We start from the raw sequence: 19,790 nt of genomic DNA, 5'->3' as shown, positions 1-19,790 counted from the left end.
GACATGTTAAGGAGAGAGAGAGAGAGTAGTCCTTCATTGAGCATCCCCCCTCCCCACACACACTCATTAACATGCACTCATGATGATGATAATAATAATAATAACACACTGCTCCTGCTACTGCTACTACTACTACTACTACTCTATACACACACACACACACACACACACTGCTGCTGCTGTTGCTGCTGCTGCTGCTGCTGCTGCTGCTGCTGCTACTACTACTACTACTACTACTACTACTACTACTACTACTACTACTACTACTCTCTCACACACTTTCATTCTATATTTCTTTCTCCTATCACTACATTTTATGCATTTTAGGCAGGCAATAGCAGGAAATACTGAAAATTTAAAGAAATGTTGATGAGTTGACAAACGGACAAGTGTGGGTGGGGGACTTGGTCATGTGAGCGCTGGGCTCTCAACAGGATGTATATAACAATTGCCTATTTCAACATATAGTAATAGGCTATTCTTCTATTTTGGTAGTTGAATCTGGCTTTGCTTCACTCACTGGCAGGAAAAACAGGGGAATGCAGGCTAACATTGATGAACTGCCCCTTGGGGGCAGAGGAGGAACGGCTCAAGTGCCCCTGTGGCCTAATATTTATGTACGTAATAAATTTTTGAAATTGCGAAAAGAAAAAAGGCTCCTAGACCAGAATGAACTACATTTTTAAACACAACAAATACTTTAACCAATAACCAAAACATAATAACATTACCGAGTCAATTGTTTACAAAACATAGTCCAACACCTTGTGTGATAGTGGTGGTGATGGTGGTCTGGTGCGGTGTTGTGTTGTATGTTATTGTGTGTGATGGTAATGGTGGTTATCTGGTGTGATGCTGTACGTGTGGTATGTTATGGTAGTGGCGATGTGGTGTGGCGCGATGGTGTGATGTGCTGCAGTATACACGGTGTGTGATGGTGGTGGTGTGGTGTGCTGTGGTGTGGATGACTGCTACCAGCTAAACGGACGTGTGTGTGTGTGTGTGTAATAATAATAATAATAATAATAATAATAATAATAATAATAATAATAATAATAATAATAATAATAATAATTCATGGTCAAATATGTTTATTGATACAAAAGGCTGCAGAGAGGCTTAAAATTTACATTGAAGGGTAAAAGCAAATAATTCTATAATATACGCAAAACTCCCTACGTCACTACTCCAGCAGCTAGAGCTAAAAATTACTTCTGATAGAGGTCATTAAAAGCCTTGTAATAAAGAAGCTAGGAAGAATTAAATGAAATCCTTAGGGATTTTGTACTTAGGTGCAAATAAAAACATGATTCTGAATGTATTTGTAACAAATTAAGTTGATTACGAATTAATGAATTTGACAACTGTAGGAATTTCTTGTAACAGTCGGTCCTGGGAGCTGATATAGGGACAAGCTTATTGTGGCTATGGGCTTCAGGGGGGAACTGGGAAGGACCTATAGGAATTAACGGTATCTTGGTCGGGGGGCTGTTGAGTAGTTGCAAATTGCTTTGATTGTAGCTGGAGGAGGTCTGATACATAATCGTCATTGGTCTAGCTGGGATATCAGCTCCGTAGATCCTTCTATCCATGAGTTTGAGCAAAGATAATGGAGGGGTGTGGAGCCCAGGATAGTTTCATTTGGAGGGATAATTTCGCACGTGACAGTACGAGACACCACCGGTTGCTCGTTGGGCTATTGACATTTGAGGATTGAGCACTCTTACATTGGTTGTAGAATTATGTAGTGGATATTTCTCTACTATTTAAACCGTAGATATGACCTGTATGATGTCGTGTTTGTTTGTTTATCATGCTTACACACACAATTACATTCTCCACGAATGTCTAAAAAGATTTATATATTATTACACTGAATTTCTAACGGAACAAAAAAACATGACTAATTTTAAAGTAAAAAAAAAAAAATAAATAAAATAAGCCTTTCATATGTTAGGTGTTATTTTTATAGTTTATATTTCTGTAACAGTGAATGCTAGTTTGTTGTGGTGGATGTGTGAGCGGCGCCGCGACTTGTCAGCAACACGCCTTTTGTATTACTGTCTTCTTAGACCTAACCTGCTGGTATTTGGTGACGTGCGAGTGGTGACGGAGAGAAGGAGAGCCTGAATAGTAAGTGAGGCAGGCGAAGGTAGGAAGGAGACGGGAGTGATTACTCTATCTGTCCGGCTGCCGTGCCGCAGCCTCACATCACTTGAACCATGGATGTCGGGGAACTTCTCTCCTTCAAGGTATGTGAAGTAATTGTGGTATTAGTAGTAGCAGCATTAGAAGTAGTACTATCTACCTAGTCTGCCTATTTACACTTTACATTTCCGTTAAGTTATCCTGAAAGTTTAATTACGATGTATTTTTTGGTTGTGCTTATTTATTTTGTGTGCAGGATGTGTTGTACTAAGTAGATTTTCTGTCCTTTTCTCAAATCTGTTAAATTTTTCCATGACAGTGCATGGCATTACTTAGTATTTCTTGTTAAGCATATTTATGATATTAATGTGCTGTACAAAACTTTGGCACGTCTCGCTCTGGTCATATGCTTGACTTGGTTTTTTGTACATCAGTGGTGGGTAAAATTCTTAACCTCAATGTGTAGCCTGATTTTTCTGTTTCACCATCACATAAACTGATTTCTTACCAAATCGATATTAAAAAGCCAAAGAAGGCCAAGGAAACCATTGTATTTAGAAATAAGTCAAATATTGATGTTAAAAAAGTTATTAAGTGATACTACTGAGAGGATTTCTCTGGAAAGTACTAATGCCTGCACTCATGCTGTGTATTTTAAGGTTAAGGGTGATTGTTTATGTTGTTTTGTTGAACTTTATAACAGTATTATCAAGGCATATTATGATGACATGTGTCCATTAATAGAGAAGGAAATAGTTGTGAAAGAAGGCACACAATGATTTAATTCTGATATTAAAATGGCTATAAATGATAGGAGAAAGAAAGGGAGAAAGTGGCGTCGTTCTCGTAATGAGTTGACGCGGAATGAGTATATTGAAGCAAGAAATAAAGTTAACAAGATTATAAGGAAATGCAAATGTATGTATTTTAGGCAGAAAATTTTAGAGGTGGGTTCCAATGTAAAGAGACTCTACTATCTGTTTGATGACCTGACTGGTAACATGAAGCGGAAAACCCTTCCTGATGGTTACTCAGACATTACATTGGCAAATGAGTTTTTGACTTTCTTTCACAATAAGATCCAAGCAATAGTTGACGGTTTTCATGGTACATCCCTGCAACTTTACTCTGAGTACTTGCCTGACATTCCGTTTTGTGGTTTTTCAGGTTTTATGCCCATTACCTCTAATGAACTTAACATGATCTTCAGCAGAGTTAAGAAGACTTACTGTAACAGTGACCCTATGCCAATCTCTGACCTGATGCAGGATAGAGATTTTTCAATTATAGCAAATGTTATATTAAAAATTGTTAATCTGAGTATTACAGAATGTGTTTTCCCATCAAGTGAAAAGGTAGCCATTGTTAAGCCAACTTTAAAGGGAATGTAAACCACCAAGAGCTTAGTTCCTACAGACCTGTTTCTAACTTATCATTTTTATCAAAAATCCTTGAAAATGTAATATTAGATCAATTAATGGAATACTTGACAAATGTTAATGTTTTGCCAGATAATCAGTCTGCATACAGACAGTTATACTCAACTGAGACTGCACTCTGTCATGTTGTAAATTCTTTGTTGGTATGTATGGATGAAGGGCACTGTGGTGTCCTAGTCTTGTTGGATCTGAGTGCTGCATTTGATACTGTTGTGCATGAGTTGTTACTTGAGGATTTACATGCTGTTGGAGTGACTGATGATGCTCTGCGATACTTGAGAAGCTATTTAGAGGATAGGAAGTATTGTGTACAGGTTGGTAATGTTTTATCTGAGACAAGGCCATTACGGAGAGGAGTGCCTCAAGGTAGTGTGCTTGGTCCAGTGCTTTTCTGTATCTATACAATTGAATTATCATATTTACTTCGAATCATGATGTAGACTTTACTCTTTATGCAGATGATACCCAATTTTATATGTCTATTAATAATGTGCAGGATACTGAGAGTAAACTTTCTAGGATTATGTTTGATGTTAAGAAATGGATGGATGGAAAACAGCTGAAATTTAATGATGACAAAACGGAATGTTTGATAGTTGGTAAAAAGTGTGATATCAGGAGGTTGAATGACATACAAGGTTTTAATTTTAATGGGAGGAATGTAGTGATTTCTGATAAAGTGAAAAATTTGGGTGTGGTTATGGATAAATACTTAAATTTTAATGATCATATTAATGATGTAACAAGAATTGCTAGGTACCATCTCCGTAACATTGCATTTATAAGAAAATACCTTGATGATAATTCTGTCAAAATGTTAATTCATAACTATGTCATTAGTAGAATTGACTACTGTAATTCATTATACTTAAATTTACCAAATTACCAATTGAAAAAGTTACAAGTGATCATGAATAAAGCAGCTAGATTAATTAAGAGAGTACCACTGTATGAGAGAATCACACCAACACTTATTGAACTACACTGGTTGCCTATCAAGGCTAGAATTGTATTCAAAATTTGTGTCCTGACTTATCAAGCTGTTAAAACTGGTAAACCACAGTATTTGAGTGACCTACTGGAAAATTTGAGAATAATGCCAATGTAGTTGTGAGACATGCACATGATGTAAACAGACTGTTTGAACCAAGATGTAATTCTGGGATTGGTGCAAGAACATTTCAGTACAGTGCTCCAAGGTTATACAATGCACTACCTAATGATATAAAGTGCAGTGAGAATGTTGTAGTTTTTAAGAAAAGGTTAAAAACATTTATATTCAGAGAATGTTATGACGTGGAGGAGATGTGCATCACTGAACGTTATGCATTGTAATGGGCGATGATGATTTATATGGTTATTGTGTTTACTTTTCATATGTTCAATTTCATTTCTTTAGCCACTTATATCTTCATTTCTTATTTGGATAAATGGATCTGATTTGTATATTTTTTATATTATGTTTTTCATATTATGTCTATGTCTATACATTTATTTACATATCTCATGCAGTGATGGATGGACTTGTTATCTTTTTTGTTAAGAAGAGGATTTCTCTGTGATTATTATTATAAGGTGCAATGTAGTTTTTAAGACCTTAGGTTAGGTTAGGTTAAGTTCTATTTATTAGTATATATATTTTTATTTTCATTTGTATGTATTTAGGACAACTATGTATATATAATTTTGTAAGAGGCCCTGTAGAGCACCATTTACTGGTGGAATAGAGCCTAGAAAACAAAACAAAACAATAAACAATAAACAATAATTCTAATGTGCTACACAATGCTGTCAGCCTTGATTCTAATGTGATGTACTTCCCTTTCAGCCTGAGATGGCAGTGAAGCGTGGGCCAGAGGAGGAGGAGGAGGAACGAGAGCGGCCAGGGAGGAAGAGGAGTCGCCTGGAGGTGCGAGGGTTGGGGGGCCATGCAGGGCTGCCACCACCATCACAACACCACCACCACCACCGCCACCACCGTGAATCACAGGACCAACAACAACAACAACAGCAGCAGCAACAACAACAACAACAACAACAACAACAACAACAACAACAACAACAGCAGCAACAGCAGCAGATTCCGGTCCCCTCAGCGCAAACTAAGCAGATTGTGGAGGAGAAGTTGCAGCAACTTGATGAGCAGGAAGATCCAGAGGCAGTGAGTGTATTTACCTATTTGTGTATTACAGGGCCCGAGCTAAGCTCTCTGTGATCTGTCTCCTTGTCCATTCCTGTCATATCTCTCTTTCATCTGATTGACACACACCGCATCAACGACATCACTGCTCAGTTTATTCCACTTATCAATGCTACGATGCGGGAAACTGTATTTTCTCACGTCATTTAGACAGATGTCTTTTATTAGCTTTTTTCCATGTCCTTGGAGATGATTACTTGTGGTCACCTTTATCAACTCTCTGTCCAGTACATCAATCTTGTTCACCAATTTATACATAGTTATCATGTCTCCTCTTGTTCTTCTCTCTTCTAATGTGTGTGTGTTTGTGCATGTGTGTGTGTATGTGATGATGAGCAGTTAAGTAAAGACAAATACAGCAGAGTGGTTGGAAATATACAGATATGAAGATTGAGTGTTAAGTTATTTGTACTTAAAAAACTAGGAAAATTACTAGATACATACTGTAGATAATATCAGTGTCACATTATCATTCCTTGTAGTTCAGCCATTTTGAATCAGTGACACTTTCAAACACCTGACACAAGTCACTAACATTGTAATCATTGACTTTCCTGCAAGGCGGAGGGCCCCATGGATGAATTCAAGCTGAAGAAGATGATTCTCAGCTTCGAGAAGAGAGTACTCAAGAACCAGGAGTTAAGGATTAAGTTTCCAGATGACCCACGCAAGTAAGTGTGTCTGTGTGTGTGTGTGTGTGTGTGTGTGTGTGTGTGTGTGTGTGTGTGTGTGTGTGTGTGTGTGTGTGTGCATGCATACACATGTGTATTTGTTGAAAGGCTTTGCTGAAAACTGATGTAATGATTAATAAATGCTTCTTTTTCCTGGGCTATTTTTGTTGTGTGGTTGCTATCCATTTTCCAAAGTTATCTCATATTGTATAAAAAATATATTAGTATAGCTATGTTTACAAAATACATCAAATTGACTTATCCCATCAGCACTCATTCAGATTCATGGAATGTGAGGTTGAGGTGAATGAAGCCATAGAGGAGCTGTATGACTTGATTACCTATCACCAACACTTATTACCTACCTGTGCCTTCCTCAGGTTCATGGAGTCAGAGATTGAGCTGAACGAGGCTGTAGAGGAGTTGCATGTGGTGGCAACAGTGCCAGACTTGTACCCGGCACTGGTGGAGCTTGGTACTGTAAAGACTCTTTTGTCACTGCTCAGCCATGACAACACTGACATCTCTATTGCTGTGGTGGATCTCCTGCAGGTGTGTGTGTGTGTGTGTGTGTGTGTGTGTGTGTGTGTGTGTGTGTGTGTGTGTGTGTGTGTGTGTGTGTGTAATTCACTGTTTGATCTGCTGCAGTCCCGGACGAGACAGCCTTACCCACGGAACGAGCTCAGAGCTCATTATTTCCGATCTTCGGATAGGTCTGAGACCAGGCACACACCACACACCGGGACAACAAGGTCACAACTCCTCGATTTACATCCTCCTACTCACTGCTAGGTGAACAGGGGCTACATGTGAAAGGAGACACACCCAAATATCTGTGTGTGTGTGTGTGTGTGTGTGTGTGTGTGTGTGTGTGTGTGTGTGTTCTACTTTTGCCTCCTTGCTTTCTACTGTTTTTTGCCTATCTGTGTGTATTGTATATGCATCTCTTATCTGTCCTTTATTTCTCATGTAGCTATACTTGGTTTATATTATTTTTTTAACTTTTATCTCTTTGTTATTGCTTTTCTTTCACATTTTCCTTACAATTCTCTCAGCCATTCCTTGTTACATCATTCAATATTTCCTCCTCATTCATCTTCCCCATGGTACAGGAGATGACTGAGGTGGAGGATCGGGAGGACGAGGAGAGTGATGGAGCAGAGGCACTGGTGGAGGCCTTGCTGGAGGGTCAGGTGGTCACAATCTTGGTCCACAATCTTCAGCGCCTCGATGAGTCACACAAGGCAGAGGGTGATGGCGTCCACAACTCCCTTGGTGTGTAACTCAGGTTGGATTTGAATAACTTAGACTACACTCAGATTATTTCAGTGCATTTATTGGTATCCTATAACTTCAATAGTCTTCAAGTTTGTGTTTCCAAGATATCTTCCCAGCATATTAGCTACCTGTAAAATCCCAAACTGAATGCAATTACTCTTCCTGTTTGTATATGTTTTCTATTCAGTGTGCCAGGTTGATATTTTTTACTGTGATTTGTTGCCTTCATCAAATCATGAGCTTAACATTACATCAGATCAAAAAATACCACCACCACCATAACGTGGTCCCAGACAGCTAGAAGAATGATACCATGTAACCACAAAAGCACTGCAAGAACTAAACATCATCCCCACAAGACCACCATCACAGTAACCGTACCTCATACAACTAAAATAATACCGAAGATACCACAGGAACTTGATGTCATTACCACAAAAGCACCACAATAGCATGCACTTCACCACCATCACTACCACAGGAACTCAACACCAAAGTTACCAAGATTAACACTACACAATCACAAAAACTTTCCCTCATCACAACAACCATTGTTACAGGAATCATTGAGAACCTGGCAGAAGTACGACCTGAGATGTGCACAGAGGCAGGTCCTGGTGGGCTGCTGGCGTGGCTCCTGAAGCGCCTCCGAGCCAAACTGCCCTTTGACGCCAATAAGCTGTATGCCTCAGAGATCCTTGCTATCTGTATCCAAAACAGTGAGGAGAATCGGCGCCTGCTGGGAGAGATTGATGGCATTGATGTTCTTCTGCAGCAGTTGGCCGTGAGTAGTGGTAGTGGTGGTGGTGGTGGTGATGTATGAGTGTGTTGTGTTTCACTGTAGTGTCAGTTGTGCATAAGTCATAAAAAGCACTTGGGAAATGTACAAAAGTCAGTCATGAATGCCTTTGGAAAATTCACCAACTCAGTCATAAACACCTTTAAAAACCCACAAACTCAAATGAACACCCTTGAAAAACACAAATTCAGTACAAAACACTCATAAAAGCCTACAAACTCAATGAACACCCTTGGAAAAGAAAAACAAATTCAGATATGAATACCCTTGAAAAACCCACAAATTTAGTCATGAAACCTCTTTGAAAAATCTTCATATTCAGTTATGAAGATGTTGGAAACAAGAACTACAAAAAATGGAAGTCTCAGAGAATGCAAACACTTGATGACTAGAAGAACAGCAAAAAGAGAAAAAGAACTGTGCCAACTATATAGACTCATAAACCAGATACAATTTTAGCTTAATTTATTTTTTCTTCTGATTGCCAAGTCATTATGAGGAAATCCTGTTATTTTCTCTATTTTCCATATCCAGGTATTCAAGCGACATGATCCAGCCACCAATGAAGAGCAGGAGATGATGGAGAACTTGTTTGACACCCTCTGTGCTTGCCTCATGCTCACCATTAACAGGGAGCTCTTCCTGAGGGGTGAGGGGCTGCAGCTCATGAACCTTATGCTCAGGTGAGGGAGAGAGAAGCCATGGAAGAGGAGGAAGGGATAAGGGTAAAAGTGATAGAGAGTGGTGGGTGGCATGTCAGGTGGGGAGAGAAGCCATGGAGGAGAAGGAGATTGAGTGGTGGATGGCATGGACATTTTGAAATTGCAGTAAATTAAGACACTAAAATGGTGAATGGATTTTAATTTATAGGTGTGTGTGTGTGTGTGTGTTCTAAAACATGGAAAAAAAAACAAAAACAGGAAACTGCCATCCTTAATGAAGGATTCTAAAGTTACAGTCTTTGATTACACTTAAGACTGGCAGTATATTTCCTGGATCTTTTTTGTTCCCTGTCAAAACACTCCTATTTGATCCTTTACTGGATATCATTTACTATCTTGTAGGGACCTTCAGCAGTGTCTAGCAGAGTCTGTACCAACATCTAGCAGGGTTAAAGCAGTGACTAGCAGACCTGTAGCAGCAACTAGTAGATTTATAGCAGTGTCTACCAGGCCTGTAGCAGTGTCTAGAAGGCCTGTAGCAGTATCTAACAGGGATATACCAGTGTCTACCAGGCAGGTAGTAGTGTCTAGAAGGAATATAGTAGCATCTTGTGGGCCTGTAGCATTGATAAGTAGACCTGTAGTAGTTTCTAGCAGGTAAATAGCAGTGTCTAGGCCTGTAGTAGTTTTTAGCTCAGGGCCACACTGTAGTGCCCTTAGACAAACACTTTCCTGTTATCCATCAGAGAGAAGAAGCTGTCCCGCAATGGAGCGCTGAGAGTGCTGGACCATGCACTGACAGGGGGTGAGGGTGCCGACAACTGCAACAAATTCGTGGAGATCCTGGGTCTGCGCACCATCTTTCCTTTGTTCATGAAGACCCCTGGCAAGCATGGCAAGAAGGGACTCACCAAGGACCAGGTGTGTAATGGGACTGGAATTCAATTTTAAGATCATGTTCCCAAATTTTCTTCATCTTATTTATTTATTTATTTTTTATGTAAGATAGGCAATGGGTAAGGGTAACAAAAAGAGCCCCATCCCCCCAAATAATGCCCACAGGTTATGTTGGGTCATCAGCCCTTAAAGAAAAGTGAAAAATCTCATACAAATTGGAGGATAATTTTATGAAAGCTTCCATTTTTGATGAGTTGAAGTCATAGAAAATACAGGAATAAGTAAGGAGTCCCAGAGTTTATTAGAAAAAGAGACAAATGATTGAGAACACTTGATTGACTGAGTTTCAAGACCATGTTCTCAAATATTTTGTCAATTAACTTTTGAAGAGACTAGTGAAAGCTACCAGGGTTTTCAAGAGTACTTTCTTGATAATAATGATAGTCTATAAGAATCAGCCTTGGTATATGTACGTGCATGCAGTTGTAATCATAGTGTATATATTTTTAAAAGATGAAGTTAAGTTTTTAGTAATATTCATCACTCAACACACAGCATGAAGAGCACGTCATCTCCATCATCGTGTCGCTGCTACGTAACTGCCGTCCCAACCAGCGCACTCGCCTGCTAAACAAGTTCACTGAGAATGATCATGAGAAGGTGGATCGCCTGCTGGAGCTCCACTTCAAGTACTTAGAGAAGGTTCTGGCCACCAACTATGCCCTGGAGGAGCAAGCCAAGGTGTGTGTGAGAGAGAGAGAGAATTCCTCAAAACCACATTTTAAGCAATACACTCATTACATAAGCATTTATTAACTCCTATATCAACAACACAGTACCGGGTCACACAAACAATAACAATACAAGACGTTGCATCAACCACAAAACAAACATATCATCACCACAAGAACAACAAAATAGAACCCTACAATTAGACCCTGTAAAACCCCCTACACCATTAACCCTTATTAACCAAAACACACCCATTGCAGGCAGAGAACCTGGGTGAGGATGAACTGTACCTACGCAGACTGGATGGGGGACTCTTTACCCTTCAATTAGTGGACTATGTGATGCTGGATGTCTGTGCTACAGGGCCTCCCAGCATCAAACGCAGGGTCCTCAAGATACTGAACCTTAGGAATGCCTCTGTCAAGACCATCAAGAACATTATGAGAGGTGAGTAGTAGATGGGAGTGGGTTAGATTGAATACTATATGCAAAAAAGAAAATGTGAGTGGTAGTGAATGGGAAGAGAAGGAAGAGAGGTGAGGAATGGATAGGGTAGATTTGTAAAGATATATGAGCATGAGGAATTAAATCGTGAAGATAGAGAAGATTGAGAAATGGAAGTGAGAGAAAGCAATGTAAGAAGGAGAAGAAGGAATGAGAAGAGTAGGAAAGCAAGTAAATGAGAAAGGATAATGAGAGAGATGAGATGAGGTGAGAGAATAGAAATGAATAAACAAGGAAGATTGAGAAAGGAAAGGATGAACAGATGAGGAGAGAAAGTAATGTAGGAAGAGGAAGAAAGAGAGGTGAGGAAGGAATGGGGAGAGGACCATGAAGTAGGGAAAGAGATGGGATGAAATGAACGACGAAATTCAGTATCTTCACTATCATCACTGATTTTAATTGCAATAGTGGCAAGTAACGAGGATAAGTAGTAGTGTAGTTTGCAATAAGTAGCATCATTGATACCATAAGTTTGAAATATAAAGTAAATTGTAGTTGTAGTAATGACAAAAGTACCAATATGTGTCAATGCATACTAACACTTCTTCAATTCATCTTTTCTTGAACTTCCATCTCCTTCCATCATTCCTACTTCCATTTATCCCTTCATCTCTCCATCATTATTCTTCTGGGATCTTCTTATTCCTTCTTTCTTCATCTCTCTCTCTCTCTCTCTCTCTCTCTCTCTCTCTCTCTCTCTCTCTCTCTCTCTCTCTCTCTCTCTCTCTCTCTCTCTCTCTCTCTCTCTCTCTCTCTCTCTCTCTCTCTCTCTCTCTCTCTCTCTCTCTCTCTCCTTCTCATCCACTCTTTTTCCCCTATCCCAACTTCTCTGCTTTTCTGTTTCCCCCTACCTGTTCCTCTTTCCACTCTGTTTCCCCCTCTCTCCCATCTGTTCTTCCCTTCCCCTCTCCATCTCTTGCACCCTCTACTGCCAACTTCTCTGCTCTTCTGCCTCTCCCCTACCTTTTCCCCCTCTTCACTGTTTCTCCTTGTCCCTTTCCCCCTTCCTCTCTCCCTCTCTGCCTCTCTCTCACCCCTTCCAGAGTATGCCAGCAACTTGGGTGACATGGGTGGGAGTGAGACACAGGCAGAAGAGCAGGACAGAATACTTGACCTCCTTGACAAGTTCCAAAACACTTAGAAAAGGAGGACAGATTTTCTTCTTGTGTGTGTGTGTAATCTTTTTGTAACTTCTCTGCCTTAAGGTGTGTTTGTGTGTGTGTGTGTGTGTGTATATGTTCTTTATTAGAGCTGTATAAATTAATGAATGTGAAAGAGAGAGAAGATAGATAATAAATGATCAGATGTTTCAGTATTCTTTTATATTTCACCCAGTTATAAGTAAAGATTAAGAAATGCAGCTGAAATTTAACTTGTTTAGTCAACATAAGAAAAGGAAGATTATACTATTAAGGAGTGACTAGTATTAACAAAGGCTATAGATATAATTAAACTTTTCTCAAATAATTATCTATATTTACCGACTCTTCATACTTGTCTCTTAAATAGTTTCTTAGCTTCAATGAAACAAAAACCACTTATTCTTTCATTTCTCTCTTGCTTTCTGTCCTCCCATGTCTTTTATCTTACTTTTATATATTCATGGGTTTTTATCAAGTTGAAGAGGCAGAATCCTAGTTAGACCAATAGAATCTTTGACATGCCCTTCAGAAGCCCACCACAGACTTCTAATAGGGTGTACTGAAAGCAGCTGAGGTAAGATGCTAGGAAGTTTGACAATGTATGGGTAAGTGAGGGTATTATTGGAAAGTGTAGTGATAGTGGTGGTGTTTTGGTATCATTGCAGTAGTAGTAGTAGTAATAAGTCATGTTTCTGTATTACTGTAGTAGAAGTAGCCATCATCATCATCATCATCATCATAGTTATTAGTATATAATGTTATGTATGGTGGTTATGGAAAGAAACGATTGGGAATGCGGGAATACGAGGGCCACAACTGTAAATTAGAGTGATTGAAAGCTGATCTCTCTCTCTCTCTCTCTCTCACACACACACACACACACACACACACACACACACATAGATGTATATGCGTGTGTGTGTAGAAGGGTGTAAGAAAAATCTTGGAAAAAAAACATTAAAAATATGTTAGAACTAGTTAGAAAACATGAAACGTTTGAGAATGTAGCCTTTATCATTACCTGTAACAATAGATAATAACGTAAAGGGGATGAACCATAGTGTTTTCTTGGTCACATTGCACAATCAGCCGCCTCCGTCCCCTGGGCTGGTTCACTGTTCCTTGTAACACGTTAACGAGCTTGAGCCACGTTGACTAAACAAGACGAACACACAAAAGAGAATTTCGTAAGAGTTGGAATGCGTCCTTTTAGATTATCAAATGCTCTCTCTCTCTCTCTCTCTCTCTCTCTCTCTCTCTGTAGCTCGCTGGCAAGTGACTACTATACATTTCAGCGGTGGACAAACGGTGTTTTTTGCAGATATCTCCTAAACGAATCGTTGGATGAGTATGATATTTCAACACACTACCTTGAACATCCGTCTGTAATTTATGGTTAACATACCACAGTGCTATATGTGTTATGTGAGGAGTTTACTGAGTGATATTACGCCTAATCCAGTCATCATATCAAAGGTGTTATACAGAATCGGACGAGTGTGGGATACTCGTTTAAGCCCTCCACCACCACCACCACCCTGAAGAACTCCCAGACCACTCCTTCTCTACCCCAGTATCGCATGACCCTCTTCCCCGCTTCCCTCTTCACCCCTTATTCACACCATCAGCCTTCCACCTTTGATTTTTTTCCCTATTGTAATTACATACGTATAGGTATAATAGTTACATACGTCAGTATGTACATACATATCATACATTAATGATATTATTTAATACAATTGCTGGTATATGTGGACATGAAAACCAGAGTGGGTCAAACGACCGTGAAAGCAATAGCTAATTCCGCTGTTAATGGCCGTATAGCTGGATAATAAGCAACGTATCTAACAACAAAATAATATTATATATAAACTGGACCACTTTTTATGATCAATAGGTAGACAGTACGCAATAAGAGTATCAACTTTTCCTAACAGTAGAAGGTCCAGGTCACAGGTAATTCCAGCACATCATGTTCACATGGTTGACCATAACGACTGCAAACATGGCTCTTCTATATACTACACGTAAACGTGCTGTTGTACAGTAATTATCAACATGAACCACTTCTTGCCTTCATGAAATTGTACCATACTCGTTAATAATCATATCTATACATACACACTTACAGAACATTAAGGCCCGTCCACACTAGGATACTTTGTTTGGAAACATAGTTTCCAAACAGTTTGCAAACTGTTTGCAAACAGTTTGCATACAGTTTGGAAACAATGTTTCTCGTGTATGTGTTTCCCATCCAGAATGGGAAACATTGTGTGTGTGTGTGTGTTTTTTTTTTTTCGTGCGCGTTGGTGTGTGCAGCGCGTGGTGACAATGAATCATCAGTACCCGCACGAGAGCCACCATCCGTAAAAGTATCTCAAAGTCACTCGTGGACATCCGAAGAAAATTTATGAAACCTGCTCCATCTAGTCTCAATTCCTTCAGAAGCAAGTTACCATAAATGGGTCCTTTTTCTAAAAACTTTCTCACCCATGTCTTTCTCTTTTTCTTGCCCTTCCTTGACAACAGTGCCAAGTAAAATACAGAGGCTGCTGTAGCAACTTCTACACTCATCAAAGGCATGACGACAACTGAGGTGTGGACAGGAAACTTTGTTTGCAAACAGTTTGCAAACAAGTTTTCGGAAATAGTTTGCATACAGTTTGGAAACAATGTTTCCAAACAAAGTATCCTAGTGTGGACGGGCCTTTATAATGTATAAATACAGTGGTGGGAGAAATAGGGAGGGACACAGGAGTGAGGGAGGCGAGGAGCTAGGGAGAGGAGAGGAGGGATAAAGAGGGCGAGAACTTCCGAGACGGGGGAGACGTAGTAGTGGTTAGGAATGGTTTGGGTGGGTGTGTTGGGGGGACCACACTTTCATTGGAATGCGTCAACATGACTCGTTGGCTTTGTGTTATTTTTCACGAGTAAACTCCTCACATAACACATATAGCACTGTGGTATGTTAACCATAAATTACGAACGGATGTTCAAGGTAGTGTGTTGAAATATCATACTCATCCAACGATTCGTTTAGGAGATATCTGCAAAAAACACCGTTTGTCCACCGCTGAAATGTACAGTAGTCTGTAATTTCGTGTGTGTGTGTGTGTGTGTGTGTGTGTGTGTGTGTGTGTGTGTAATTTACTCTATTAGACCTTAACTTTCATCTTGTTTCAGCAAAGACAGTAGGAATTCCCCCCTCCCCCCCTCTCTCTCCCTCGATGGCATCAGTGTTTACAATAAGCAGACTTCATATTGTTATTTGATCACTATAACAATATAAGCCTCAGCGTCAAGTACGCGGTTTATTAATTTTGTTGATGTTAATGGTTAAAACTTTATTCTCTTCCATACCCTTGAAGGTGCAGACGCAATAATGAAGCGGCTAATTCAATGCATCAGTTTTCCCTATGTTCACATCATCATCACTCGTCATTTTTCCGTTCTTTCAACATCCTTATTTTGTTTGACGGGGCTCCACTGAATATGAGGCTTCACATTTTTCAGTTTCATGCTCGTGATCATATTTACACACGGACACCAGATCTGTCTCCTAATTTAGCCTGACCTTTCCTTGATTATTCTTCATGTTATGCTCTACACACCGTCTCCACTATGCATCTCTTGGTGTTGCAGCCTCTCCTTCATTCAGACGTCTGGGTAACCCCTAAAGGCTTCTCTGCGCATTAAATCGCCGTATTCTCGCTTTACCTTTTAGTAATTATTATACGACGTATCTTACCACCTCACTTTTCAATCTCGCTCAACTGTTGAATGTGGATGCGATAGGAAGTAGTGAGATTCTGAGACCCTAATCATCGCTCTCAGAAAGACTGTTTTAAAATGCCGCAAAGATGACCAGTCAGATTTCTGTAGGTATTTTATCAATTAATGGAGAAAACTAATGTTAAAACTATCACTACAATCACGGAAACACACCGAAAAGTCTCTCAAAACTTCCACTATGTCGATATGGTAGAGAAAGCACCCCTCCTGATAACCGAGACTGGCGGCTGGATGTAATTCGAGATTTCAAAACAATACGATGTGGAACCCTCGAGGAATTTAATAAATGCTCTTACTACGAGTATGCTGGTACAAGGACGTGGTTAGTCTGTAGAGCACTGTGAGGTTACATGGGTGTGAGTCTGAAGAGTTAGCATGAATAGCCTCAGTGTACTCGTGTGGTATGGGGAAGGTCAGTGTCTTGTCAGATGGAGAGGTGGCGTATATACAGTGCACACTCACAATGCCCGATGTTGCGTGTAGGGCAACGCTTGGGGTAAATGAAAGAAAAACGGGTTATTGTTCACTGACTGCATAATATACGGTAAATGCAGTTACATGGACTGATTACATGACAGAACAAATAAGTGATTGAACTGCAAGATATGATATGATGAACAATTGTCAAACTACTTGGATGATTGAAGAACTAAAACCTGTATTTTGAAGCGCTTTCCTCTCTCATCACGACTATTTTCAGAAGGTAATGTATAAATCATGTTAATCTGTCTTTAACACTGGAAACAATAATGATAGAAAAACTGTACCTTCGACCAGAGGCTTGAATGAAGTGGAGAATGCGGCGCAGTAGTGTGTCAGACTATACTCATATAACTAGAATTAAGGTCCACCCAAGAAGTCTGAAATTCTCTCTATACCTGCCTATACCGCAAACCACATCTCTCTCTCTCTCTCTCTCTCTCTCTCTCTCTCTCTCTCTGATTGGATAGAAATATTAACTAAATGTATTGATGACAATCCAACTTATTGCCTGAGTGGCTGACTTGCAGAATGGATGGCTGACTGACTTAATGGATGAATGAATGATTAGTAAACAGGATAAATCGCAGACTGACTGAGTGGGTGGTAGAGCAGCTGACTGACTGACTGACTAACTGATTGGCAGGAGTATCAAGAAAGTCAAATGAGGTGTGGATGTTATCTATTTGTTATTACTTTTTTCAAGTGTGTGTGTGTGTGTGTGTGTGTGTGTGTGTGTGTGTGTGTGTGTGTGTGTGTGTGTAGATATTACTTTGTAGATAATTATGCTGCAAATGCGACGAATATGAAACAAGTGTTAAGCAGAGAGAGAGAGAGAGAGAGAGAGAGAGAGAGAGAGAGAGAGAGAGAGAGACATACAGCTCACCACCACCTCTACCGCCTCCTCCCCCTCCACCACTTGTATCTCCACCAGTCCACAACCACCACCACCACTGCCACCACCATAGTCGCTCGCATAGTCGCTGCCACAGCCTCGCTCCGGGAGTTTGTGGTACGTGTGGTGAGTACTGGAGGAACTCTCTCTTTCTGAGTTATTTATCTTTACTATATTTATTTGGAATCTCCAGTCTCACTCTTTACATAATAATAAGTATGTGTTTCTTATTCACATTACAAAAAAAATCTATTTCACTTTTTTTTTTTTTTTACTTAATTTTGTAATGTAATTGGCTAAGCTGAGGAAGAGAAATAAGATTAACAACACTTTTCTAAGTTTGTATATTATGTATGTGTGTATGTTATGCATGCATGTATACGCGTATGCATATGTATACAAGAACATTAGGAAAGTGCACTCGTGTGTGTGTGTGTGTGTGTGTGTGTGTGTGTGTGTGTGTGTTTAAACAATATTTTATCTATTTTTTGATAGCTATGAAAATCTAAATTTGAGAGAGAGAGAGAGAGAGAGAGAGAGAGAGAGAGAGAGAGAGAGAGAGAGAGAGAGAGAATGAAAAACAATAACAAATGTTTAACTTCTTAAACTATCATTTCATGGCACCAAAACAACGAGGGTCATTATGGTTACTGATTGTGTAAAATAGTTATCACTCTTCTCTTCTCCTTCTCTTATCTCCTCAAAGCTGCTTATCTCTAGTTTTTAACCTTGTATTTTTTTTGTCTTACCCGAAGTTAAATAACACGTTTTCCATCTCCCTGATCATTTCTCTTATCCTCTTTGCTTCCTCCTCCTCCTCCTCCTCCTCCTCCTCCTCCTCCTCCCCCCCCTCGTCCTAGTCTTCATTTTTACTTCTTTCTCTTAATCTACTCTAATTCTTTCTCATTTGTAACATTTAAATTTTAATTCATGGATTGTTGTTGTTGTTGTTGTTCATATCCTCGTCCTCCTCTTCCTTTTCCTCCACCACCACCACCTCCTCCTCCTCAAGTTGAAGGTCACTAATGCTTCACTCTTGAGATAATGAAGCACTGTCTTTGTTGCTGCATTTTGTCGTTCCTGGTTGTTGTTGTTGTTGTTGTTGTTGTTGTTGTTGTTGTTGTTGTTGTTGTTGTTGTTACTACTGTAATACCACTCTTACCGCCAACGTCATCATTAATAACTACTACTACTACTACTACTACTACTACTACTACTACTATTACTACTACTACAGAGAGAGAGAGAGAGAGAGAGAGAGAGAGAGAGAGAGAGAGAGAGTTTGTTTCTTATAAATCTACGCAGACTATTTATGTTCTGTAATGTTTTTTTTTTTTTAATCAAATTTAAACCTGTTAATTTTTCTTTCATATCACTTTTGTTTTCTCACTTTCGTCTTCATTACTTTCTTATCTAATATTGACTGTGCCGTCTTAATTGAATCTCTCCTCGGTGTTTTCTCTTCATTATTGTGTTTGTTGTGGTTTGCTCGTGTGGTGTTGGGCTTCCTTGTAGTTACTAGAGATTTCAAGAATTTCTGGTTAAATCGAGTTACATAATATACTTGCCTCCCTGACCCTAACCTAGCCTAGCATTTGTAGAAGTTTTAGTTATGCTTATGGGATTTTTAAGTTAGTTTATGTAAAAGACAAATTGAATGGTAATGTTTGTGCATTGTCTATTATATGAATATTTGTTAGTATCACAGGATGTCTTGCAAGAATGATTGTTGGAGAACACACACACACACACACACACACACACAGAAGAGCACGCATACACATTGATGTTTCTTCATCTTTTACGTAAGCCGTTCTCAGAGTCTTGGTGATATAAATGTTTGTTTGTATTTCAAAGATAGTTAGACACAATACTACTACTTACTATGTACTATTACCTCCAAGTCCCATAACATAAGTTTTAAGTAACATTAGTGTGAATACTAATCAAGAGCAGTCATGTTGGTATATTTAGTAAACGTTTGTATATTCAAGGATGGATCGAGGCTTCTTTGACGATTTTAGTGAATATTTGTATAAACGTTGATTTGAAAGTGTCATGTTGATGTTGCTGTTTACTTTTATATTTTGATGGTAGATCTAACCTTACTTAACATTATTACGCAGAACATTTGCATGAACGATGACT

At 39.3% G+C, this 19,790-nt stretch overlaps 2 protein-coding genes across 4 annotated transcripts in view; both read left to right on the top strand.

Moving 5' to 3' along the window:
* Window positions 1-1,992: 1,992 nt before the first annotated feature.
* On the top strand, window positions 1,993-12,642 carry LOC123509936 (beta-catenin-like protein 1). The gene is made up of 11 exons (XM_045264572.1): window positions 1,993-2,252; window positions 5,416-5,748; window positions 6,349-6,458; window positions 6,839-7,010; window positions 7,571-7,733; window positions 8,297-8,520; window positions 9,070-9,218; window positions 9,944-10,118; window positions 10,650-10,835; window positions 11,087-11,273; window positions 12,374-12,642. The coding sequence occupies exons 1-11, from the start codon at window positions 2,223-2,225 to the stop codon at window positions 12,469-12,471; spliced, it is 1,827 nt and encodes a 608-aa protein (XP_045120507.1). The 5' UTR covers window positions 1,993-2,222; the 3' UTR covers window positions 12,472-12,642.
* A 3,942-nt stretch (window positions 12,643-16,584) lies between these two features.
* Window positions 16,585-19,790, top strand: part of LOC123509935 (organic cation transporter protein-like) — an 11,348-nt gene continuing 8,142 nt past the window's right edge. Inside the window, exons 1-2 of one of the 3 annotated variants that reach the window (XM_045264569.1) lie at window positions 16,585-16,970; window positions 17,682-17,768. The gene's annotated coding sequence lies outside the window, so the exon portion shown is untranslated. The remainder of the gene's footprint in view (window positions 16,971-17,681; window positions 17,769-19,790) is intronic. The other 2 variants (XM_045264570.1, XM_045264571.1) reach the window with 2 other exon arrangements.

This window comes from Portunus trituberculatus, chromosome 27, assembly GCF_017591435.1.
Source record: "Portunus trituberculatus isolate SZX2019 chromosome 27, ASM1759143v1, whole genome shotgun sequence".
In the NCBI taxonomy this organism is placed as follows: domain Eukaryota; kingdom Metazoa; phylum Arthropoda; class Malacostraca; order Decapoda; family Portunidae; genus Portunus; species Portunus trituberculatus.
The sequence above is the reverse complement of the archived record's forward strand: the minus strand, read 5'-3'. Positions and strand labels throughout refer to the sequence as shown.

Excerpts from the sequence above, each read along its gene's own strand:
- LOC123509936 (XM_045264572.1), top strand. The coding sequence starts at position 2,223 with ATGGATGTCGGGGAACTTCTCTCCTTCAAG. Across the intron at positions 8,521-9,069 it reads TTCTTCTGCAGCAGTTGGCC|GTATTCAAGCGACATGATCC; the intron begins GTGAGTAGTGGT and ends TTCCATATCCAG. Across the intron at positions 11,274-12,373 it reads CATCAAGAACATTATGAGAG|AGTATGCCAGCAACTTGGGT; the intron begins GTGAGTAGTAGA and ends CACCCCTTCCAG.